This window comes from Macrobrachium rosenbergii, chromosome 19 (genome assembly GCF_040412425.1).
Source record: "Macrobrachium rosenbergii isolate ZJJX-2024 chromosome 19, ASM4041242v1, whole genome shotgun sequence".
Classification (NCBI taxonomy): domain Eukaryota; kingdom Metazoa; phylum Arthropoda; class Malacostraca; order Decapoda; family Palaemonidae; genus Macrobrachium; species Macrobrachium rosenbergii.
The window spans coordinates 6,733,194-6,760,048 of NC_089759.1; the positions used below are offsets into that span (position 1 = coordinate 6,733,194).

General features: G+C 36.8%; 1 protein-coding gene and 1 long non-coding RNA gene across 3 annotated transcripts in view; one reads left to right on the forward strand and one right to left on the reverse strand.

Annotated features, from left to right (window-relative positions):
• The first annotated feature begins 274 nt into the window (after positions 1–274).
• CstF50 (cleavage stimulation factor subunit 1 Cst50) lies at positions 275–26,805 on the forward strand. Its single transcript, XM_067120972.1, has 9 exons — positions 275–447; positions 5,729–5,859; positions 6,301–6,506; positions 9,387–9,620; positions 12,027–12,242; positions 14,840–14,935; positions 17,438–17,531; positions 19,017–19,148; positions 26,321–26,805. The coding sequence occupies exons 1-9, from the start codon at positions 374–376 to the stop codon at positions 26,428–26,430; spliced, it is 1,293 nt and encodes a 430-aa protein (XP_066977073.1). The 5' UTR covers positions 275–373; the 3' UTR covers positions 26,431–26,805.
• LOC136848604 (uncharacterized) overlaps positions 12,253–26,855 on the reverse strand; it is a 90,222-nt gene continuing 75,619 nt past the window's right edge. For both annotated transcript variants that reach the window (XR_010856059.1, XR_010856057.1), the window contains exon 3: positions 12,253–12,651. This is a non-coding gene — a long non-coding RNA (uncharacterized lncRNA). The remainder of the gene's footprint in view (positions 12,652–26,855) is intronic.

Sequence of the window (26,855 nt, forward strand, 5' to 3'; positions counted from 1 at the left end):
GTTTTTTACTCATTTACATTTACAAAAATTAACAACAAATATCTAATGACGGAAGTTGGGATAGCTGGCCATCCAATATTGGCGTACCTGTACTGTCACTAGAACAAATACTTTTGCCAACTGGTACACCATTTTAAATGAAAAAGAATAAGAGGAATCAAACAAAGTAAAGAGATCCCAAAAGAAAACTAAACAAATAATTTGAATGTTGACTATTTATGGGGCTCAATGAGTAAACATCTGGCTTAGTTCTCTGGTAGGAGACGTGAACTTTAAAGAAGAAGAAGAGGGTAAACAATCAGCAGCGAAGCTTTGACAGAGCGAGGTGCTCTAGGTCTGTGACAATACAAATTGCAACCATTTTAAAGCCAAAATGAAGGAGGAAGAAAAGAAAGAAGAGAAAAGCAAAGTTAAGCAGAGAGATCTGCTGTACAAACTCATCATTAGGTAAGTATTTTATCAAGCGTAACCCACCGTTAGGCTACGTTTAGTTTATCGTACCGGTAGGTCTAGTCTTTGTAGGCTAGCCATAGTAACAAGTGTTTGTAAGTTTTGATAATTCTTAAAATCCCAGTTAGGTATTTAACTTACCAAAAATGTAAGTTAATTAAAGTGGTCTTAAACCCCAATTCCACTAAGTTATTGATAAATTAGGGATTTTTCTTGTGTGAACGAACGAAATTTAACATAGCTTAAGTCCAGAGGTCTAGGATTAGTTTGTTGTAACATTTAGGTAGGGGAGGCGATGGGAAGTCGGGTAGCAAAACACAAACAAGTGGTTTGTGAATGAAACGAAGGCTTGAATTGTGAGACATTAATGATAAACTGGGTAATTCTATATATTAGCTCCGTGCCTGTTTTTACCTTTTCAACTGTTTTTTTTTTCTACACTTTTAGGGGTTCTGATACTGGCAGTGCATCTGCTTGTTGTCGGCCAAATGGAATGTCCCTTTGCCTTGTTTAGTACGGGCCCGGGGGACGGTGTGTGTTGGGTACCCATATGTTAACAAGTTATTGCACTTGTTGGACAGGATATGAACCGTTCGAAACAGATGTATATACCCGTGCTCTGTCTTGTGAAGATCGCGTATGGAAACCCCTTGTTGGATGGACTTCAGGGGTTAATTACAGGTTAATTAGACTCGAGCACCAAAATTGAAAGGTAATTTCATAATTAGCAACCAAAAAACTATAGAAAAAGTCAAGTTATAGTGCCGTCGGCGATGCGGAGCTACCCTACAGTTCTACCATAAACTGTTCTAATGAAGATGTTGCGAAAGAAAATCCAGGGTAAAACTGAAGATGACTACTGCACCCTTCTGGTTCGGCAACTGCCCGTTTACATGCAAGATGGGCATCGTGTATAGGACCATCCCCTAGAGGATGAACGGTAGCTTAAAATAAGGGCAGAACTAAGTAGTAGCTCCGTGGCGTTGATTTCCTTCTAACTTGACTTTTTCTACAGTTTTTTGGTTGCTAATTATGAATTTACCTTCAATTTTTGTCGCACGAATGTAATTAACCTGTAATTAACCCCTGAAGTCCATCCAACAAGGGGTTTCCATACGCGATCTTCACGAGACAGAGCACGGGTACGTCTGTTTGGAATGGTTCATAACCCGTCCGGCAAGTGCAATAACTTGTTAACGTACGGGTAAACCCCCCCCCCCCCCCGGGTTAGTACTAAACATGGCGAAGGGACATTCCATTTGGCCGACAACAAACAAATGCACTGCCGTATCAGAAGCCGAAAAAGTGTAGAAAAAACCAGTTTCCAAGGTAAAAACAGGTGCGGAGCTAATACTTAGAATTACCAAAATAAGATAGTATCATAAATACCAACAAAAGACACTCATAAATACCAACAAAAACATAAATAGTCTATAGGTGGTAAATATTACAGTCGGTGACTGGCAGGAACCATGGTATGGTAGTATTCTTCAGTTTTACTAAATCCTCCAGCAAAACTGCCTATGTGTATAGGCAACATTCAAAATTTTACCTTTTCAGCCTATCATATGTGTAGCAGAATCTACCATATATTGCCTGCGTTCCTGCATAGGTCTGCTCTGTCAAAGCTTAGCCTATGTCAGAATGGGAATTTTTGGATTGGGATAAACATAGCCTAAGCAAAAAACTAACCTAGGCTGTTTGGATGTAATCTCAAAACAGCTATCGTTACCTCACTGGGAATTCTAAATCTGGTGAAATAGGGTGTGTGGTTTTTCTGATAGGGACAAACCAAAACCAAGTGAATTGAACCAATAGGAATGGTCAAGATTGAATAATTTTCAAGATAAGCAGTTGGAAAAATGTATGGTTCAGACCGTGTGTAATGAGTAACAATATAATACATGAAAAAATAAACTTTGAAGGATGTACAAGAACATAGGCAATTACAGAGATACAAAATAAGACTAACCTAGTTTAGCCTAACCTAGTGTGTTGGGTCCTACCCAGCCAGGCCCTGGCACAGCTCAGCCCCTTAGCCTCTGTGATATTAATACAGCAAAAACAACATTGTGAGTGCCTGTTCAATGTATTTTAAGATTTTTGCTTATATAGAAAAGAATTGTTGCATGCGCTCATTACGGTATTGGAACTATGATATTTTGGTTTATTTAGTAGCGTTTCTTACTTTATAATTTGAGCTATGTTTTGTGCTGCTTCTCCTCAATACTGTGTTTTAATATCAAAGGATAATTGCACATGCTTCATGTGACAATATGTCCTCACCAGACCAATAGGTGATTGATTTGACTGAAAATAGTCAAACATTTTCTGAGTCTTCATCATAACTTTAATTCTGTAGATTTCTTTACATCACTGTAAGATTAATAACATTTGTCAGGGAATTATTGTAAAAAATATTTAATCTATTATAGGTAATTGAAAAATTTTTGTTATTTATCAATCATAAATAATTAAATTATTAAATAGATTACTATTTTGTGGACTGCACCATCATCAGTCAAGCAGCTGTAACAAATGTGTGGCCATTAAGTGATTTACTGGTAGTTAAGCAGATCAAATAACTGAAGTAACTATGGTAAATTTACAGCATTTTTTGTTTTATAATACAGTGGGTCCCTGCTAGATTGCTGATCAGCAATGGCGCCTTCAGTTAATTGCAGGTTTTTCGGTGGAATGTATATCCAAATGTATCGCAGAAAATTCACTAGTTCGCAAATTTTTTCGTAGAGCAATATTCACTAATTACTGTATTTCAATTTAATTTCATGACTAAATACATTATGATAAAAAAAATTATTTATTAATTTTCAAACATATTAATATTCATGTAAACAGCAAAATATCAATAAAATGCTAACTTAAAATCCCACAAAATCACAAAACAGCTTACCAATGTAAACACCTCGGTTCAAACCCCCCCCCCTTCTCCTCTCTCTCTCTCTCTCTTTCTCCCTCTCTCAGTATACATATCCTTTAATGAAAAAACAGCAAAATATTAGTGAAATATTATTTCCCTTAATGATTCCATTTATACTCTATTATTATATTGATCTATTACCATCGTAATATGTATAAAAAAAACGATCGTCCCAACATTGGTAATTGTTTTTACCAATGTAAACATACGTACATAGTTACGTGTTGCCATATTTTTTCTTTCTCTTATTTACTGTACCGTACTTCATTACAAGTTCAGTTGACTCTATGATTATCGCACATATTACTGTATAACATTACACAAGAGAATATTTTATCACTGTTGATGTTTCATCTCTAATCACTGTAAAAATATTTAAAACCCAAATTTCATGCATTGGCAACAGAAGATTATACTCTCCTCCCGGCAGATTATCCATGCTTGTCAAATCTCATCCCTAGCTGCTGTGCTAAGATTTCAATTGTAAACACCTCAGTTCTCTCTCTCTCTCTCTTAATGAATATGAATTATACTGTATCATAAACATTCTACTAGCCAGGCTGAGAGAGAGAGTTTTTATTATAAGTTCATTGATTCTAAGTACTGTATGGTTAACACACACAACAGTACACAAGAGAATATTTTATCACTTGATTGCATTTATAATTTGGTATTTTTTTTTAATGCATATTTAAATATTTAAGTATAGTATTTAAGTCTACTTGCGGATTCCCAAAGTTTCCCCTATCTGAAAAAAGAAAACAGGACAGCTTCAATACTGTATGAAAGAAAATTAATATAAGGGTAACCTGATTAGTTTTCACATGTAGCTGTAAGCCATATATTTTTAAGGGTAATGTTGTAAGATGACTTTGAAACTATATTGAAGGGTTTTAGGATGACAGTTTAAGGTATATTTGGTATCCGAACTATTAAAATAGGCAGTTATAAGTATTTTTAGAGTGGGGTCTTTGGTGTTTGAACTACAGGCAGTCCCCGGTTATCAGCGGGGTTCCGTTTCTGAGGGTGTGATGATAACCGAAAATCGCCGCTACGGGGGTTATCGGCGCCGAAAAGCGCCAATTTTCGGTTATCGGCGCCTCTGTTAGGTATGTATAAGTGCCAATACCCAATTATTGGCACCGATAAGTGGAAATCGGCGATTTTCGGCGCCTAAAATTGCCAATTGTCGTCGCTAGACAAGTGCCATAAAACCGGATCACTGTTAACCGAGCCCACCGTTAACTGGGGACTGCCTGTACTGCATTAAATGAGCCAAGTTATAAGCATTTTTAGAGGGGGGGGGGATACCAACTTAACATGGGTGGTTGTGGTCCTTAGCCCCCGCAGTTACGGGTGACATACTGTGATCAGATGTGATTAGTGCTCACTTAAGATTTGAATACCTTAACAATTGCTGTAGACACCTTTGGCTAATCCATTTGGTCCTCACACATACATCACTTTAGATCTATTATGTTATCTACTAAAGTCAAAGAAAACAACCTATAGTTGCAAGTAGTTCATTTTCCAAGCTGAAACTTTGACAGTTTCAGAGCATCCTAAAATCATTCTGATACACTGAAAACCATTCAAAAAGCACAAATATGAAAGAAAGCTTCCAATGTGGCAAGTAAATATGAAAGCTTTCATCTGAAGATCTAAACACAAATGTAATGCACTGGTTGCAGATATAGTCCTAATTTCCAAAAATTGCACAAACTGATAGATATACAGTACAGTATTCAGAACAATGCAACTAGCAGTTAACCAGTTTTTACAATAAGTCCATGCTCTTGACAGTATTGCTCTGTAAGATGGCCCATGTGACTTTGGTGACTGAAAACCCTTACGAAGCTGGATTTGCCACAAACATCGCTTCTATTTTGATAAAACTTAATCACCTCATTTTTTTGATACTGTAATGGTAAACATTTTTATGCATAATTTCACATTTAGCTTTTTAAATGATTCCTTATTTAAACTGAATGCTTGTATTGCAAGCATTTTCCAAAGATAAATATTTTATAGTAGGTAACAGGCATTCTTTGAAGAACATGAGGTTTTTACCAGGGCATGTTGGCTGTACAGTAAATAGAGTACGCAGCAGAGGAATTGGATCATTTATAGTAAAATTGCTTTTTAGGTTACTTGGACTGTTGTTATTTTTTCATCCTTTATCATATAATTTCTTACATATTGTACTTTTACATTGTAATTGTACTCTTATTTGGCATAAATGGCGAGAATTTAAAACTGAAAATTAATTGCCTGTAAATGTTGCTTATAAACTCCTTTAACTCACTTTTCATCATTCTCTTTTAAACCATTTTACAGCCAGCTGTACTATGATGGTTATCAGAACTATGCCCAAGAATTGGCCGTGGCTTTGGAATATGAAAACACAGCCATAGCACCATCAGATCGTCTTATGAATGTTTTCAGTATTGGCATTCTGCATGAACATGGTAAGTTTATTAGGTATGACAGAATGTTTAGTCTGAATTTATCTATGCTGTAGGAAAAGAAATTAGCACCCGTATGTTATCATGGAAAATGTTATTTTGAGAATGGTTGTAAATTGAAGTAAAGTAGTTGCAAGATAAAATTTTTTAAGTCTTGGGTAATGTAGAGATGATCTGTCTATATATAAATTATAAAACACGCTTCATTTAAATTTTACAGCTGCATTACCACTGTTCTGCCAGTGCAGAAGGGAAACTGGTGTATTTTAGGGTCCCTGCATATTGTAGTACTGACGATGTATGTAGTTTGCAATTAAAATTGTGGTGTGACAGGAGTAGTGTCTCTGACATTTGGACTCTGGAACTAATTGAAAGATAAAAAATGTTTTGTCGTAAGTAGTATGCTCTTGAGCACCCATCATAATTTTTCTTAAACCTTTTCAGAAATGGAACGTCCTCTCAATCGGCTTGAGTACACACTAGGACCTGGTCTTGATTTGGAATATGAGACAGATCCTCAGACTTCTGCTCCTGAGCCTGCTATGTATGAAACTGCATATGTGACCTCCCACAAAGATAAATGTCGAGCAGCTGCATTCACCTTGGATGGGAATTTAGTAGCCACTGGTAGCGTAGATGCTTCAATTAAGGTAATTTATTACTTAATTTCCTAATGTTTAGAAGACACGTTTTTCCATACCACACCATATCTATGTCAGTATTATATCACTCCATAGTTCTGCAGTAGATGGGTTGGTATCGTTCTCGGCTAGCACTCTGCTGGGCCCGCGTTCAATTCTCCAACTGGCCAATGAAGAATTAGAGAAATTTATTCCAGGTGATAAAAATTCATTTCTCGTTATAATGTGGTTCGGATTCCACAGTAAGCTGTAGGTCCTTTGTTGCTAGGTAACCAATTGGTTCTTAGCCACGTAAAATAAATCTAATCCTTCGGGCCAGCCCTAGGAGAGCTGTTAATCAGCTCAGTGGTCTGGTTAAACTAAGGTATACTTAACTTTTATATCATTCCATGTAATGTCTGTAAGCTTATCTTTTTCAGTGCCATTATGATTGCCTTTTGTAATACTGTATAGACAAAAACATACTGTGCCTCATTCCCTTGGGACTGAGAAACAGACATGAGAGCCCAGGTTTTTGAGTTAGAGGGAATTTGTCATAAAGATGAATAACTGAAAAATATAACTTGTTAACACAGGATAAATTACATAGTTTTTGTATGATTCCTTGGAGATAACTAAGTTAAATTTGAGGTTAAACCAACTTGGCAGTACTGTATTTTTGTGCAAATAGCAACTGCTATTGCTTTACAGACAGTTTTGTACATGAAAATTTTATTACTAAAATAATATGTATGATAATCTTAGCTTCAGAGATATAGGAAACATTAATTAGTAATTACTATTGTTCTAACACAAATGCATACCGTAATATACTTGCACATTCATTTGCCAATGACAACAAAGTAAGCCACTCTGTTGGTTAGTGGCATGGTTTACCACTGAACTTTGGTTATGGCTGCAAGGTTAGAGTGACCATCTCATGGTGCATTTGAAATCATTGATTCTTTCAGGAAAGTTTGTCATTCTTCAGTTTGTTCATGTGCTGAAGAGATGTCCTGGCATGAATCTATGAATAGCTTATATTACAGTATACATTTTTCACCTTTTCACCATCTTATAATACTGTACATCGAATATTTTTTGGTATCTCATCCACTTTGGTTGTTTATGCCTCTGCCGGAGATTTATCTCTTTTAAACAGAATGGTCCCTGGTAGTAGGTTTGTGTTTCTTAGCATTAGCAGTTTGTCAGTTTTTCATAAGATTAATTTTACCAGAGATTTTTCACATTCACAATCGATTGATGATCCTCTTTTCCTGCTGAGAGCAGCCAGATTTGCTGAACTGCAGTAACAATATGTAGTAAATGTGCTTTGCTGTAAACTTCTGTTTGAGAGATCCTTTATTCCTCACACTATTGGACTGTGGAACAGTCTCCTTGAGGATATTGTGCAATTGGAACCCCAAAAGTTCAAACGAAGATGCAATGTCCTACCGTAAAGCAGCTCTCTTGTATTTTATAATTTACTTACATTTGTATCTGTGTATTTATTATTTTAATTTGTTAAAATTATTTTTGTTTTCTGAAATTATTTTTGTTTTCTAATAACTGATCTCCTATTACTGTATCTTCAGTTAATTCTTTCAAATGAACACCATATTCTTTGGAAGCTTGAATTTCAAGTCAGTGGCCACTTATTCCATATGAATAGGGTTCATCTTCTGAGTAATGGTAATAATAATAATAGCAATTACCAGACCACAATCTCAAGAGATTTTATAGAATCCTTGATTGCAGCAATCAACCTAGAAAACCTCTGATTGTGACAAAGGTGATTGGCTGAGGTGTACTGGACACCTTGTCCCCCTCAGGCATGTGGCATCTGTGAGTATTTCTGTAAGGAGTCAGTTTCTTTACTTAACTGACAGGAGTGGGTTCTTGGTAGGACAATGTCTTTTCTAGTGAACAAGAACCTTCCAGCAGATGACATCACAAAGGGTAGAAGGATGATCCTTTGACTAGGAAGAACCTCCATTCCTCACATAAGGATAACTTTCTTCCTCTTATCCAGCATGATAAAAAAGTGACTCTACTTTCAAGGACCCTGTGTAGCTTGCTCTCTCAAAGAGACCTTTGCTAAGTCAGAACCATGAACCCCTTCCTCCCTCTTCCTAGAAGAGCTGAAAAAGGACTTTGGGATAAACTCACAATTACCAGAGTTCTTCAGGTAATGGAGTTATACTATCAAGATAATTTAAGGAAACCAGATGCTACTTTGTGGTGCATACTGTTGAAAGAGATGATCTACTAACTAGGTGGACTTCTCTCGTATGTCCTTTGAGGTTGTAGTTTCTTATGAATTATTCTGTGATTACTGTACTATGTATTTATGTATCCATCATGGTTGTGCTTTGAAAATCAGTGGATTTGTGTTGTGTCTTTACACTACAGAACTTTTTCATCTTGTGCTTTTGATCTGATTTCTGTACACACAGTTTTTGTTATTAATTTGTACATCATTTGTTAGGCATGTGTTAATCGCCTTTAAATTTTTTGTGTTAGTGAATTAGGTACATACCAAATACGTTACAGGTTGTATACATAGATGTAGTATGTACATTTACTCTCCAAACTTCTTAACTAATATGACCACCTCCTGCCTGCAGAACCCAGTATTGAGAAATTCTGTTTGTATGATTTTTATACACAGGTCTTGTGTGTGAACTAAAGCAGCAAACTTCCAAATGTTGAGTACTGTAATAATAGATTGATAGATAGATTGTGGGCATGTGTACAATAAATATTTTTCAAGTAAATCTGAATTCATGGGTATTACTCAACCTATGTACTGAAGTTTATTTTTTATACTTCCAGAGTTTGTTTCGTAGACAATTTATATGAAAACATTAGTCATATTATGTTATGATCGCAATTGCTTTGCTTTTCCAGATTCTTGATGTTGACAGAATGTTGGCTAAAAGTGACCCTGATGCTGTTGAATTGCACCCAGATGCTGTGGTTGGCCATCCTGTCATCCGAACCCTGTATGATCACTTGGATGAAATCACTTGTTTAGAATTTCATCCAAGAGAGCAAATCCTCATTTCTGGTAGCAGAGACACAAATGTGAAAATGTTTGACTTCAGTAAAACGTCAGCCAAGAAAGCATTCAAGACAATTACAGTTAGTTTCTTATTATTGTATTTTGTTATTACTTTTTTAAACTTTAATGGGCATGTTTTTGAGTTCTTTCAGTATTAAATTAGATAGTACAGTAATGAAAGTTTTAGCAAATGCTGTGCGAAAGTTAGGTAATGTTTGTAAGACCTCATATATTTATAACAGTGATAAAATCAGTGCAACGTGTTTTAGGTCATTTGTCCTTCCTTTACTAGAATACTGTTCTCCTGTATGGATGTCTGCTTCTGCCAGAGGTTTATCTCTTTTTAGATTGAGTGGTTCATGGTGGTAGGTTTGTTTCTTAATAGTAGCAGTTATGACTTGGACCATCGATGGATGGTCTGTTGTTTGTCACTTTTTCATAAGTTGTATTTTAACAGAGATCTTTCACATTCTCAGTTGATCCCTGATCCCCTTTACCTGCTGAGAGCAACCAGATTCGCTGAACAGCAGCACCAACATGCAGTAAATGTGCCTCGTTGTCGAACTTCTCAGTTCCAGAGGTCCTCTATTTCTCACACTGTTGGACTGTGGAACAGCCTCCCAGAGGATGTTGTGCAATTGGAACTTGAGATGCAATGCATTACTACCCTAATACTATTCTCCTTGCATTTTATTACGCTTTTATCTATTTATTAATTTATTTTTTATTTAATAGTTAAGATCTCCTCTTTCTGTATTTCCCTTTACCTCCTCTTGCTTCTTCATATTGAACACCATATTCTTAAGAAGCTTGAATTTCAAGTCAATGGCCTCTGTGGCTTGCGAATAGGGTTCGTCTTCTGAATAATAATAATAATAATACACTATAAAAGTATTGATTAATTTGAGAATGCCTTATACAGGCACAAGGAAAATTTTGTTTCATGTAATGAATTTGGTTTGAAAACTGTAATCAGTCTACTGTATTTAACAAGTTGTTTTATTTGCCAGTCAGTTTGCAAGTAATTTATATCAGCTGCTGATAGAACTTTCAGTTACTTTAATGGCATGTCCTCACACTACAGTTAAAACTAATGCAATGAAAAATGTACAGAAAAATATTTAACTTTCAGTTAAATGTTTGCTTTACAATTTGTGGAGTTCAGATAGTTAAGGTCATTGCTTGTTCAGGTGTGTTATAATTATCTGCAGTATGCCTCACTAGGCCCTTGTTAAGTGGTACCCCACATGGGATGTTGATTATGATGAAATATTTTTGACCTGAATGGATAAACCAACACTGTGTAGGTGAACCATAATCCAGATAATGATAGGCTGCATTAAGTCATTATTTAGACAAATACATTTTTCATGTCATTTGTTAATCTTACTGAAAGTTTTAATGTTGTCATATCATTGTTACTCGGGAACAGTTGCAAAGGAATTTATTACTAAAGATAAAAAATTAACATGACAAGAAGTTCCAGTACACTAGCCAGCGTTACAATTTTGGTTTTAATCCAAGTTAATGTTAAACTTTTGTGTACATTAATCGTTTCTTTAAGGACATCCAGAAAAATGTCAGCCTTCTTAAGAAAGCTCAGGACTTCAGGTTCTGTTAAGGGTATGGGAGATTATTCTGCTTAAGAGCGCTTGTTGCAGTAATGAGCAGTAGTATTTAGATAGATGTAAATTAACTGCATTGTTTGCCACATGCAGTAAACGTAAGATAGAACTAATGGTGCTTTGTAGTGTATTTCACTTCCTTGTAGCATTGTTTTGCTTCTTTTACTTATCATTTGCTGCCTTTCCCAAATGGTTCTCCATTTTATCAACTCTTTACTGCTGAATCTCACTACAACAGGCACTCTTAAGCAGAGTAATCTCCCATACCCTCAACAGACCCTGAAGTCCTGAGCTCTCTTAAGCAGACTGACATTTTACTGGATGTCCTTAAACAGCAATTAGTGTACACAAAAGTTTAACATTAACATGGGTTAAAACCAAAATTCGAATGCTGGCTAGTATACTGGAACTTCTTGTCATGTTAATTTTTTACCTTTAGTAACAATGATATAGCAATATTAAAACATTCAGTAAGATTAGCAAATGTCATGAATAATGTATTTGTCTACAAAATGAATTTATGCAGCCTATCATTATCTGGATTATGGTTCACTTACACAGCATTAGCATTAGCAACAGTTATCAATCTTTTTTTATGTTCTTCACTCCAACTAGCAATATTTTCTGTACTGGATTGGTACCAATCTCAGTTAATCTTTGAAAGTTTTAGGCTTGAGTATGTCAATCATATCTTGATAAGAATATTTTGTATTTAGAATTGTAAATTTCTCTTGAATTTCAAATAGATGTAGAAAACATCCTAGAATTTTTAGATGGTGTTTTACTGTATGATAAAGTTTGCTCTTTTCATATCAAAAAATAATTTTTTATATACTGTAAAATAATCCCCCTTTCTTTCAGGATGCAGAACAGGTAACAAGTATGTCAGTTCACCCGAGTGGAGACTTTTTAGCAGTTTCCACCGAAGGTCCTGTTGTAAGAGTATATGATGTGAATACCTGCCAATGCTATGTTTGTCCTTATCCCCGTGAGCATCATGTTGGTCCTGTTACTTGTGTCCGTTACTCTGCAGATGCTAGAGTGTTGGTATCATCTTCAAAAGATGGTGACATTAAGGTGAGTTTCTCTACACAGAACTGCAATTTTATTGAAGGTATCCAGATTATGTTGATTATTTTAAAAAGTAAAACTCCACCATTACATATTAAGGTGTATATGAAATATAAGCCTTTGTCTACTAAATTAGCAGACTACTTCAGCTATTACAGTATAGAAGTTTTTTGTGAAACATTATAAAGCTTTTTAGTGTTAAACATTTAAAGGACAGTTTTCTGTGAACTATAAAACATAACAAATGATTGATATAGACAAAAATAAGTTAGACAGGTAATTTTTATTAACTCTTTGTTTGGCTAACAAGTGACATAATTAAAAAGTTAGTTCTGGAAGGTTGTTTGGTAATTCTGTTTACAGTGTCCTTTATGGTGCCTGCTCCTGCTTTTGCATAGTTGGCTTCATCCAGTGCCTGTGGAAAAAGAGAGAACTTGGGCAGTACAGATTGAAATTTGTATCTTTACTGAGCTACAAGTATCATCTTTAATATACACATCAACTGGAAAACTTGAGGGGAAAAAAAATTATCTCCTATCAAAGGGAGTAACTCATAGATCCTTCTTGCTATTACTACACATGTTGCAATTTTTATAAACCATTATGGAAGCAAGATCTGGATCAGCATATGATCGAACTTGAAAAAGTTTGAATTGGACATATAGTGAATTATTCAAAACTTTTAAACATGCACTGAGATTTCTAGTCAAATTGCAGTAAATCTGCACAGTTGGTTGAAAGTAGTGAACTACCTGTTTCCTTACACTACAAACTTACAGTAAGTATGGTTAGTGACACAAAGATAAAAGAAAGTTACTCCCCAGGTGAAGAATTATTTTCAGGGAAGGGATATTTCTATGTATTATACTCCACAGTCCCCACTTTTCAAATCTCCTTGCATCTCAAGGTATTGGCTTATCAAGTATTAGACTTACCTCCTCCTTGGATAAAGCACAGCCTATGCTGCATCTATTCTCACTATACCATGTGATTTATACAGATAGGTTTGGTACATAGACCCATGCTCATGTAGCTATTAAAGTAACAGAGTACAGTAAGTGCAGCCAAAACTATTTAAACTGTACCATTATGCAATCTCATAAATAATGGTAGATTTTATGGAGTAAATCCCCCAATGGTAACAAATTGAAGTACATTAAAACCAAACAAAGCAATTTTGTACTGTCTTTAAATAGATCACATTTTTCTAAACCTTTAGCTTTTGATGAGTACTCCACAGGGCCAATACTCAGCATTGAGTGGAACTTGTTTTGATCTACTCCTAATTTTAGCCAATATTAAAACAAGTCCTGTAGGTATATGTTTTGATCTACTCCTAATTTTAGCTAATATTAAAAGAAGTTCTGTAGGAACATGTTTTGATCCACTCCTAATTTTAGTAAATAGTTAAACAGAACATCGTTATGATAGAAGGGCAGGGCTAAGAAGAAGTATAACACTACTGTTACTTTGAACATGACACTTGAATGTGAAGCAGAAATATAAGTAGGTAGTAAGAAACAGATGATCAGCAACCTGAATTAAGTGGAGATTGCCAGACTTCTGATAAATAAAAAAAATATCTCATCTGTAGGTATAAGATTTGTGATGCATAAGGTCCATCCTACCTTATACAGTGGAAACATGAACACTGACAAAGAAAACAAAAGAGATTTTGAAAAGGTCTCCATAGAATGCCAAGATTCATGGTCAGAGTGTAGTGAGATCATTTTACTGATGGGTAAGTGGTAGAGAGATGAGGTGTTCAGCATCGGGAAAACAGACAGATCTCACAGATTGAGATGGTTTGCCATGTGGTAAGAAGGGAGAAGGAATAGTTGGTCGGCAATAGATATGGAAGCAGACTGACAAAACCAAGCTTGAAGGCTCATGATATGGAAATAGGGCAGAGATGGAGACCTAGATCAAATCAGAATTCAGGTAGAAAGTTTGTAGATAGATGAGAATTAGAGAACTCATTTCACGTCTAGCACTGTCATAAAAATGTAAGTGGTGATATACTGTTTCTGTAAGTAAAAAGTTTTTATATCAAATACAAAACCTTTCAGGGCAGCCCCATTAGAATTAAGTTTCAAATCAGTGGTCTCTTTAAACCAGTAATTACAAAATATAAAATCAGGAAGCCTGTGTATGTATAGATTTATAGTTGTCCAATGTTATTTGAAAATGGTTAATTACCTTCCCGTATGTAGTCTTTATGTGATTTTTACCTTTTTACTTATTCATAATTTAAATCTCATTTATTGCTAGATAGTGATTGATTTAATAATGTTAGGTTAACTAGACCACTAAGCCAGAATTCTTAACTTGCACAGTCTTTTTCAGCCAGTCTTTAGAGTTATGACTGATTGCTGGTCTTCTTAATCAATGAGAGGTGCTTTTATATTTTGTTTCTGAAGCTTCCAAGTAGAAAATGAAGTGGCAATCCTTATTCACTACCAGTTATATATGCTTCATTGTGGGTATCTTTTTGATAATTGATTAATTTTAATTGCATTTTATTTTAGCCTATTTTAGGATATATTTTTTGTAGTTTTCACCCCAAAGTCATCATTGGTGTTTATGCACTATCCTTGTTAAAGGTGTGGGATGGCGTATCTGGAAGATGTGTCCAAACATTTGTTAAAGGTCATGATGGCGCTGAAGTGTGTTCCGTATTGTTTTCACGTAATGGAAAGGTAAGGATCTTATGTTTGTTTATCAGAGAAGGTAGTGTACCCTTGCCATCAAATTAACAGCAAAGTGTAAAAATTTTTTAACCATCATATTTACGGTATACCCAGCACAATATTTAGAGTGCTGTACTTGTTAAAGTTCAGTATTTCATGAATGTTAAATATATGTAAAAGAATTAAGTCAAGGTGAAAACAGTCCAGTTCCTTGCCCCCATATTGTATATGAAAAGAATTACTGGTAGAAGCTAATTACTCCCCAAAACTTTAATATAGCAATCTTAGTGGGGCTGAGGTTTGTTCATTTTACAAGAAAGTTAATAATGTTGTGAATTAAATTCATTTATCCAACTTCACCACCAAATAACCCCTTTCCTTCCTTTAAACTTGCTTGCATGACACTACAGAATAATGCTATAAATTAATATCAATAAAAACTATTGAAGGTCATTAAAATACTAATCTAGGTAGGCTAATTGTTTTGATAACAGAAAGATGTCAGGTTATGGACTGGTGAGCATAGTAGTTTTTTCTGTTTTTGTGTCATAATTTTACATATGTAAATGACTGTTGTTTATTAGAACCCCAATAATAATATGCTGCCGTATGTTTGTCTAGTGAATCCAAGTCCCACCAACCTGTACTGTTCAATATTTTGAGGCCTTTACTGCACATTCCAGGCTCGCATATAATGCTTTGCATCTTAATCTTTGGTGCGGCTCGACAGAGTTAACATTGTCCCTAGAATACTGTTTATACCTTATTAACTTTTAATGCTATTTCCCAACATTCATTCCCTTTCTCTGCTTTAACTTACAATTTTGTTCTTTTTATTTCGCTTTTTTGGGATTTTAATGTCTTTTTCCTTTGTGCATTGCTCTATGCTTCCCCTTACAAAGTTACATTGAGCACTCAGTGAAATTCCATGTGTTTCTGTTAATTTTTTAATTCAACTCATTAGTTTTCACCTCCTGTCAGGGTGAGTGAGTTTGATATTTTGCATGTAATTCTATGCTATCCTTGATTAGGATATGTACTCCCTGCTGTACATATGCTAGCCTTCATATGTATGCTACAATATGTACAGTAGGGGCTCTCAACCTTGAATGATACAAGTTGGTGCAATTGGGATTTGTTGCACAGAAGTACAGTAACATATAATTTTTTAGTTGATATTGAAAGTGTTTAATTTCTTGTCTCATAATGTTATGTATACTGTATGGCATTTCTTAGTAACTTCTCTGTCAAAGCATTTTAAAGGAATGTCCGTTTCTTTCTTATAATGTATTTTTAGTTTTCTGCAAAAGAAAACTATTGGGCCAGCTTTGTCTGTCCATCTGCACTTTTTCTGTCTGCCCTCAGATCTTAAAAACTACTGAGGCTAGAGGGCTGCAAATTGGTATGTTGATCATCCACCCTCCAGTCATCAAACATACCAAATTGTAGCCCTCTAGCCTCAGTATTTTTTATTTTGTTTAAGGTTAAAGTTAGTCATGATCATGCATCTGATAACGATAAAGGACAGGCCACCACTGGCCTGTGGTTAGTTTCATGGGTCATGGCTCATACAGCATTATACCAAGACCATCGATAGATCAGTTTATTTTTGGTGGCCTTGATTATACAATGTACAGAAAACTCTATTGCGCTGAAGAAACTTCGGCACAGTTTTTACTTGTTTATAGTAAGATTTAATAAAGTGAACATCACTTGATAAACTGCTCTTAATACAGTACCATAGTTTAAATGGGCAAATGGACATGAAAATGTTCTGAATTTACTGGTCCATATCCTGTATGAGATAGCTTACACCAACAGTTACAAGCTGTCATTGATACTGAAGGGCAAGCCAGTTATTATACATGAAAATTTTCTCAATTGTTTTGCCCTTAATGTATGTGGCTTAGTACTGAATGTCTGTGAGCTTCCTTTCTACCTATCCTCTTCATGGTATGTATCATACTGTATGGTAAGTTTTATTTATGGTACTGTATTATTCATTAATAGAATATTAATGCCATAATGTAAACCAGTGTTTTGATGTTCTTAATTCATTTACATAAGCAGTTATATGGTCAGTATAAAATTCTCTCTCTTTCCAATATGCATCCTGCAAGTTAAAAAAAAAATTATGAAGTGCTTTCATCAAATTCCCGTAATAATATGGACACAGTATAATTTTAAAAAATAATGTAGATTACAAACTGAAAACCCTACAGAACATTGCATAGCTTAGCAAGACTGTTTTGGTGGGGGATGGAGAAGCATCAATATGGTTGATGAATTTTGGTAGTGTTGTAGCATAACTACTTCCAGGCTGTTTGACTTGATTTTGTTATCATTGAAATTTATCACTGCAGGGCACCATTCAAGTTTATGCATGAGTAGTGACTGTTTTTTCTTTGTCTTTTAGATATGTCTCTGCTGGATTTGTGGTTCTGGTTTCAAGATATTAATCCCAAGATTCCATATTTTAAAATTAATTCTTCAAAATTTTTTCTATTCCAGTATATTCTGTCGTCTGGATTAGACAGTGTTGTAAAATTATGGGAGTTAACAACTGGCCGTTGCCTTATTGCTTATACAGGAGCAGGTTCAGTAGGTAAGATTCTCTAAATATAGAGAGCTCTTTTACTATACTTTATTATATATCCTTTATTAATTGATTATATTTACTGTACTCTATCATATATCCTTTATTAATTGATTTATTATATATCCTTTATTAATTGATTATACGAGTATATAGATAATTATGTTTGTTCTCAGATGATTAAGAATTTACCATTTTGATAGTGAGTTTTTTCATCTCTATTTAACTACTGTGTTGTAGTGTCCATGGCAGGAGTTACCTCCCACAATGTGCCTTTTCTTATTTTACTATATCAAAAAATATATTGCATATATATTAGTATTGATAACTGCCTTTACTTTAGTGGAATGAAGGGAGATCAAATACAAAGGAGGCTTCTTCATTTCCAGTTTAAAGGTGTTCATGGACACTTGCCCACAGCAAGTGCTGTACTAGGGCTACTGTAGACAGTATCTGGATCAGATGTATTGTCGTAATAAATGTCCCGTATATGCCAGCATGTAAGCCAACATTTGAAGCCTAAAAATCTCTCTCCAAAACCAGGAGTAGACTTGTATGTTGAATAATATTTGAACCTTTTCTTCTAAGGGGTAAACACATTAAACTGCCTGCCTAACAATTGTTGTACACCACTTGCCATAGCTCTTGCAGCCCACCAGAGTTATGTCCTGTTTAAAGTAGAGATTATAATGATATCAGTGGTTCAACATTCTTACAATAGTAGTAAACCCTGCAAACCCGCCACCATCACAAAGCGGCCAGCTGTTGAAATATGAGTGACAAGAAGTAAAACATGATGTTTCAGTAAAAATTACAGAGCCTTTCAGAACGATGATGGGTGTAATGCAAGTGGTTTGGCCTTATTTTTCTGCTAAATAAGGCATGTTTCTGTAGCCTACAGGGAAAGTACATCAGATTATTTGGACTAATTATGTGGTTAACCTTTGATTATTAGAAAGTTATTGTAATATCTCATATATGCACTTGCAGGGGAAGTGGTGCTGCCTTATTTCTTGCGTATTGCTTTATCTGGTGAATATGAACTTAAACTTAAACCTGAATTGCACCTTAGAATTTTAGGGGGTTGACTTATATGCTGGCATATACAGTGTGTTAATTTACAGTACTTGGTTTGAAAAGACTTTATGAAAAATTACCTTCAAGTTATTTTCTTATACATGAGATATCTGACAGTATTATAGAATTAAGCTGTTGGCATGTCAGTTAAAATACTTGAAATGCTCTCATCTTGGCAAGAGACACCATACTGCATTAGACAAAATTAAAGTGGTTATGTTCCTTCAGGAGGAAAGCTTCTATTTGCATACTGTATTGCTTGAAGCATTTTTAATCCTTTTGCCAGGTTAGTCTAGGTTAACTTGACAGAAGGGATACTTATAGGTTAACTCGACAGAAGGGATATTTATAGGTTAACTTGACAGAAGGGATATTTATATTTCTATGTTGCTCAAGGCTGTTTTAATCTTTTGCCAGGTCGCCAAGAACATAGTGCTCATGCCATGTTCAATCACACAGAAGATTTTGTAATGTTTCCTGACGAAGCTACTACATCTCTCTGTGCTTGGGATGCTCGTACTGCTCAGCGAAAAAATTTGTTATCTTTGGGTAAGGAAATCTCATTTTGGGTAAAATATATTTTGATGTCTAATGACTTTTTCCATTCTTTTCTTTCATATGCAATTTCTACTAAAATGACAAATTTTTAAAGTAATTTGTATTTTTCCTAACATACAAATATAAATCTGAGGTCTTTACATATGGGATTAACTTTCAGCAAGTTGGAAATCCAGCCGTAAAACTTTTGCAAGGTGGTTATGGTAATAGCTACCAACGGTAGGGGCGGAAATATCCCTACCAAGTTGGTGCACATTCAATTCCCAGGTAAGAGAATGAGGGGTGTTGAGAGGTAGGCCCTTTATGTAAAGACCTGAGGTTTGTATGTTAGGAAAAATACAAATTACTTTAAAAATTTGTCATTTGTTCCTACACATAAACTCTCAGTCTCTACATGGGGACGATTCTGAGTAAATCTCTGAATTGACTGGTAGTTCAGCTCACCTGGGTACTCTCCTCCTGGTCATAAAAGAGCAAAGGGAGGAGACCATACCTCTGATCTCTTGAACAAGGGAGATGTTCAATCGTCAGACTTCTAGGCATTTCCAATTAAAGGAATGTAATATCTTTGAATCGAAAAGGTTTGGATGAACTCACAGTGTCAGAGACTATAAAGTTAAGAATAACCAACTGGTTTACTCATAGTGCTACAGAGAAGGAAGGATTTGCATCTACTAATCCAAATGGAGCTAGATTATGATTGGATACTCAGTCATCTTGATCACCTGCATGCACGCCAATCCAGTACGTGACGGCTCATTCACTGTTCCTCTGCCCAGTGGAAGAGGAAGGAAGACAGGAGAAAGGGAAGAGGCCAGTCCCACACACACATTCTTGTAGCTGCACACCTTAGGCAAGATACAACCTGTTCCTCAAGAGCTGGGTGAACTACATGACAGTTGTTGAGCATCCACCAAAGGATCCAAGGAAAAGGAGTCCAAGGACCTATGGGCAATGTCCCAAGGTAAAAGATGAATGTGATCTGCATGATTACATTCCATCCTAGTACTCGACCAATAGGTTCTTCCTGAATGCGATGCCCCTGGCCTTGAAAGATCTGGCCCGAAACGTACAGATGTCCACCAAAAAATTGCGGGGTATGCTCATTTGATCATCTCATTAGTCAGAGAAAAGACAATTTGGACACTGTTTCTTGGCCAACTTGAAGCTAAAGAACGAGTCGTTGGCATTGGGCTGAAAGTCTAGTCTTTATGGAGGCAACATAAATGCCATACTGTCATTGGAACCACAGGATCATAGAATTGGAATGATCAACCTTACTGGTCACCTTCGAAACATGTAGAACCGCGGAAGGCGTAAGCCTCCTGGTGTAAATGGATACCAAAGATGCCTTGCTTTGTTCAAGGGTGCGAGGAGACAGAACAAAACAGTGCCAACTTTAGTAAGTCGAGAAAGAAGGACCATGATCAAGCTTCTTCAGAGGTTGAATGAACTTCCAGAAATGAAGGTGCAAAGAGCAACTGTCTTTATCTCCTGACTTCAGCTAATGAATTGTTATCACATCCATTGTACTTGGGATGTGTCTGGTTGCCCACTGTGCTGAATGTTCTACTGTCTATTCGTGTACCTGCAATGTGATAGAGTAGATGAAAGGACACTAAGACCTGTTGTTGACCATGGTACTACTGTAGTGTCTTTGCTATCACACCAGGGAGTGTCTATCTTTGGATCTGAGACTCTTTGAAGTCTAAAAAGAATTGTACTTAGGTTCCAAGAAAGGAAGTGTAGGGGCCTGCTGCCCTGGTCAATGTTTCGAAGAATGAAAAATCTCTGGAGGAGGATAGTGTAAACATGGCACTACCGTGGTGTCATTGCTATCAAAGGAGTGCCTGTTCAGACCCTGAGACTCCTGAAACTGTTTTAAGATCCACATAACATTCTCTCCCTCTCGGGTTGTGGATCAACTGGTAACTGTAGCAGAAGTGTAACTACATCAAGTAAAAATAATTGGAGCTCCTAGATACCACTTCTTGACTGAGTAAGAACCAAAAACAAGTTGTCAGAACTTAGTTTAGAGGTGTTTATCTCCCGACGAATCAGGCAGAACAACAGAAGTTTAAGCCCAAGACATGAATCAGGGATGTGAAAGATGTCTCCTAGGCTACAACAGCATCTGAAGTTTCTAGGAGGTAACTAACCCAAGCACTGACTAGCCCTAAAGTTTCTAACCATGGATGCAAAAGACGTCTCCAGGACGTCAACAGAATCCAGTGCTCCAGGAGGTCACCTAACCAAGTACTGACCAGATCAATCATTGCTAACTTCACTGACCTGATGAGAAGCCACATTTTCAATATGGCATGGTTGATGGCTGTTATGACCGCAGTCCGTAGAAACGAATAGTAACAGCTTCAGAGTATCGAGATGGAAGGACTAATTTACCGTCTTCTTAGATCAAACAATTCTTGGAAAAGTCGAGGTGTCAAGACCACTTGTTGCTAACACTGACCCTAGTGACTGGACTTCTCTGTCATACATCCATCATCCTGGAATGCATCTGGTTGACTGCTGTGCTGAGTGTGCTACTGCAAACCTGTGCACCCACACTGTCAATCAAAGAGATATAGGACACTAGCCCTCCCCCTTGTTGACTAAGGAACTACCGTGGTACCGTTCCTTAACACTATGGAACGCCTATCCTCGGATCCTGAGGCTTGGAGAACTAAGAGGATCCAAGTTATTGAGGTGCAGATTAGGTCAGGTTAGGCTAGGTTCAATTTAGGCTAGGCTAACCTAACCCAACTTAGCCCCCTTGATGCCATGAGACAAGAAGTTCCAGGATACTGAAGAGCAGGTTTGGTAGGGTTGGGCTAGAACTAGCTAGCTAAGTTAGGTTAAATACCCAACCCAATCTAGCCCCTTGAAGAGCAGGTGACTACTTCTGGTTGATGCCATGAGACAAGAAGTTCCAAACGAATGGGAATCCAAAGAAACCCATGCTGACAAATTGTAACTACCTTGGCTCAGGGAGTCGAAGGTTAATATTACCATAGGAACAATCAAGAGTCAAGGTTCGAATGTGAACAATGAAACAAGAGATTTCTTTGTAACTGTAAAACGTTGGAGTCTCTGGTTGAATACAAGTGAAAGACCGCCAATTCACGCAATGATGGCCGTAGGGGTCTGACAGAGCTAATTCATTCGTTTGTTTGTAGGCGTTATTGAAATGGATTGGATACTGTGGTGAAAACGACCGATGGAGGTCGTAACATGTTGAAAATGTCTGGATGAATGATCCATTTGTTTGGATGCGTTGGCTGTTTGTTCGGTGATGTGGACGTTTACTGAAAACGGAGGCTGACCGGTACTGATAAATAAGAACACGTCAACCCACGTTATGAAGGACGTAAAAGCTGGCAGAACAATCCAGTTCGCTCTTATGTAAATGGTATGGTAATGTTTGATGGCCATTACCAGATGATCAAGCTAAAACACGTACATGAGCGAAAGGCATTGCACAGATGTGCTATTGATGCACTTGAACGTGGGTTGTCGCCTTTCTAGATGTCCACAGAAGTGCTATCAATGTTCTTCGCTTGACAGAATTGAACAAAGTGGTGATCGGACAGGAATCGGTGCTTCAACGTGGTATGGCCGTAGGCCATCCCATTCTCTTCCCAAACTTTCGTGTGAGCATGGTCTATTGTCTGTCCCTGGACACACCATCCTGAGGCAACTTCCATACATCCCGCTGATGAAAAGTTAGAGGAATTTATTTCTGGTGATAGAAATTCATTTCTCGCTATAATGTGGTTCGGATTCCACTATAAGCTGTAGGTCCCGTTGCTAAGTAACCAATTGGTTCTTAGCCACGTAAAATAAGTCTAATCCTTCAGGCCAGCCCTAGGAGAGCTGTTAATCAGCTCAGTGGTCTGGTAAAACTAAGGTATACTTTTTTTCCACACATCCCCCCCCCAAAATCACACAAACATGAAGGGAAGGGAAGACCATTCCAGAAGAGCAACTCTGTTCCAGGAAGAACAATCCCATTGTAGTTGAAACTACATCAGTAACATCACCAATGCGGAAACATACCGGAAGAAGAAGCAACATGCTAGGCCGCTCTTTTTGACACTTGGAGAAAGAACTCTTAATCAGCATACTGCAGCTTCATCGATATATTATGGACATGCCATATTTGACAGTGAATGGACCTAGGTGATCAACAGTGTATAATGACATATCTTACTTTTCCCTATCCCTGGTCTATGGACAAGTAAATCATGCAGCCGAGTTCTTTTCCTTAGAGAGCGACCGTAGCAGAGACTCCAAGCCTACGTCCATAGACAGGGAAAACAAAAATAGAAAATATGATATCCATGAAAACAACTAAGGAGAGCTATTAGTCAAGTTGCATGTATGTATATTGTATTCTTTCCAAGCAGACACAGATGTGTCACGTTGTATGTACGTATTATTCCTTCGAAGCAGACACAGATGTGCCACACTGCACATATGTATATCCATCACAGATGTGATTTGTTGCACGTACGCATAATCCTTCCAAGCAGACACAGACGTGTTATTGCACATACGTGTATGTGTGTATATTTCTCCTTGGAGAATGTAGTTCAACGGGCGTTTGAAAACTGCAGCGACATTGTTGCCGTCACAGACGTGATTTGTTGCACGTACATATAATCCTTCCAAACAGACACAGACGTGACATTGCATGTGCGTATAAGCCCGAGTCATGCCGACAGGCGTTGAACATAGTAACCTGGCACTGTTCCTGGAAGAACTACCAGGGAAGAGAAGGCACATGAAGAAGGCTACACTGACAGAAGGCGAAAGAGGCGGCTTGACTTTTACCGCAAATCCAACGGCGAAGAAACCCTGGGGGGCGAAGTAGCTCTTGCATCTACGACACACAGCTACGAAGAACTCACTCCTAAAAGGAGGAGCAACGTGTTATTCCTTCGAAGCAAGACATAGATGTCTCATGTTGCAAAGACATGTTAAACCGAGCATGGCTGTGCATCCTTTCTGGCTGAAGATGACGACCTGGGAGAGGGCTGTACTTACGGAAAACTCAAACGACGATGGAGAAGGCACGATTCTGCAACTCCAACGACAAAAGACACCCAAGAACTGTTCCCAAGGAAGGTATCCAACTGTGGAAGGAACTTCCCATACAGGAAAAGGGACACGAAGGGATGAAATCTTGTCTATTCCAAGAAATGGCAAAGTTATTAGAAACTCGAAAGGATCTAACAGCTGAAACAGCATATGACAACGAAGACTGCTTAGGAGTTTCCTCATCATCACCGGAATGAAGGGGGGGGGGAAGGGAGCGAGCTTTCGTCTCGCCCTCCCAAGACAGGGCAAGAAACAAGACAGAAACCATAGACAGGAACCCCCACTGGTCCTGGAGAGCAAGTCGGGATCAAATGCACTGTCAAAGATCTTGCGACATAACCTTTGTGTTGAGGGAGAGGGGGAAGGCAAAAAGAATCCATAGAATATGAAACCCTCGCCTGGAAACATGAAAAACCTGCCTTGTCTCAAGCCTCTCAGTCTACACAAAATCTGAAACTGATACATTACAGCATTCCAAGAAGTTGTGTTGTCAAAAATAGAAAACATTGTTTGTTCATGAAAAAGCATTTCAGAACAAGGAGGACGAGAACGTCGAAGAGGGAAGTTCTTAAAAACGAGGTTCAGAGATGTCTAAAAGTAGAACAGTTGGCAGTCAAGAGTTGGATGCTATCCCTCCAACTCTCCACAGTTACAAAAAATTAAGTAAAATGATATATAAGGAGAAAGACTCCAAACTTATGCAGGCAAAACGAGTCAAAATGGCTATGTAGCAAGAATTAATGAATATATCATTAGGGAGACAGAAAAACATGTTGAAATGTTTCAGTACATCAATATATGCAAAGTATAAAAAAATATAAACAATACAGTATATTATAAAAACAAATATATTCAAACACAGAGGATAAAGTTGAACAAATGCATGTCTAGATGAGCCGGCTGGTGGGCAGTGCTTCTGCTCCTACCATCAATAGCTATTTACCATAACCACCTTGCTAAAGTTTAACAGCTGGATTTCCAGCTCGCTGAAAGTTAATTCCATATTTAAAGACCAAGGGTTAATATTTGTGCAGGAGCAATTCTCCTTTCTTCAAGTCCTTGTCTATGCTCAGTCACCCTCCCTGTAAGGGATTATCACTTGCGTGTGCCCTGAGTGTTACTGCAGATGGTACTACAAGTTCTTTGTAACATCCCCTCGGCCCCAGGTTGCATTGCTGTTGCATTGCTGTATGTCATTTACTACTTATCCATTCACTTTGGTCTTTCCACTTGGTTGTTCAACTTCTTTAAATTTAGCTTGCCCTCAGATTCCACCTCTCATATAACACTTCTTTCAGGTAAATCTGATAAGGATATAGAAATGTGACTTGGTGAAATTAATATATATCTTATATACCCTGCCAACAGAATTTTCTGGGCCTTTACAAACTGATTATTGTTATTTTCTCCATCATTGTCTAAAAACCATTGCATTCAGCCTCAACCATTCTCCTTCCATCTTTTAAGCACCTCTTCATTTTAATTGTTTTGTCAATACCAGGTAATCTGCATTCAGTAGCTCCCATGGATCTCCCCTTTGCACTCCTAACTCTGATGAACAGTAAAGGGCTTAGTATTGATCTTTGGATACCTACATTTATGTTCTGGTGTCTTCTCTCAATTACTTTTGTCACTTCCTCAATGAGTCTTATTTCTGTTACCACTGCCATTATCATAATGCTGTATAAATTGTTTTTCTTGGTACTTTGTCAGATACATTCAGTTCCTTGTCAAATATAGTTCGTTAAAGTTCTTGCATTTGTGTAATTGCCTTTTGTTTTTCTTGACACGAATCAAAACTAGCAATTAAAACATTAACCATTATTCTTAACCTTTTCCTACACCTTCCTAGTATTCCAGCAGCATACTCAAGTATATTTTTTCAGTAGACTCTTGGGTGCTTAATTAGTCAGAATTTAAGATTCAAGTCTTGCATTATGAAATTAGTTGGAAAGATTTTGGCAGTTTGTGGTAGTTATGTGAAAAGGTATTTTAGCTTTTATTTTCCCTAATAGATAACTGGTAGAATCCACAAATTTATACTGGATTTTCTTTTTTTACAGGGCACAATGGTCCTGTACGACACATGGTTCACTCTCCTTGTTCTCCTGCTTTCATTACATGTTCCGATGATTTCCGTGCTCGCTTCTGGTACCGTAGGAATGTACATTAATAATTTTGTTTTCATTTGGAGATGCACCCTGCATTAAATTGCTTATGTATTTTTGTATAATATTTGGAATAGTAAATGTCAATATGTTGCACAGTAACTTTGAAGATTGTATAAAGCAAAGAATGAAAAAGTGAAAGGCTTAATATGAATGCCTACATATTTTTGTGCAACAATGTTGTAACTCATATGATCTAAATCATCACTTGTATAGGTGAGTTATCATTTTAAGTGTAAGAGATTGCCTTTATTAAGAAATTAATCTTGTACATCATCATGATTCCAGAAGCATACCTTTTGATAAGTAATTGCTAGACTTCTTTTTATTCTTATAAGACTTCAGGGATACAGATTTAAAAATAATAAAGAAATGAAATATGTGTGTTTTTATTACAGTCTTTCCACAATTAGTTTAACAGTTGGTGAGA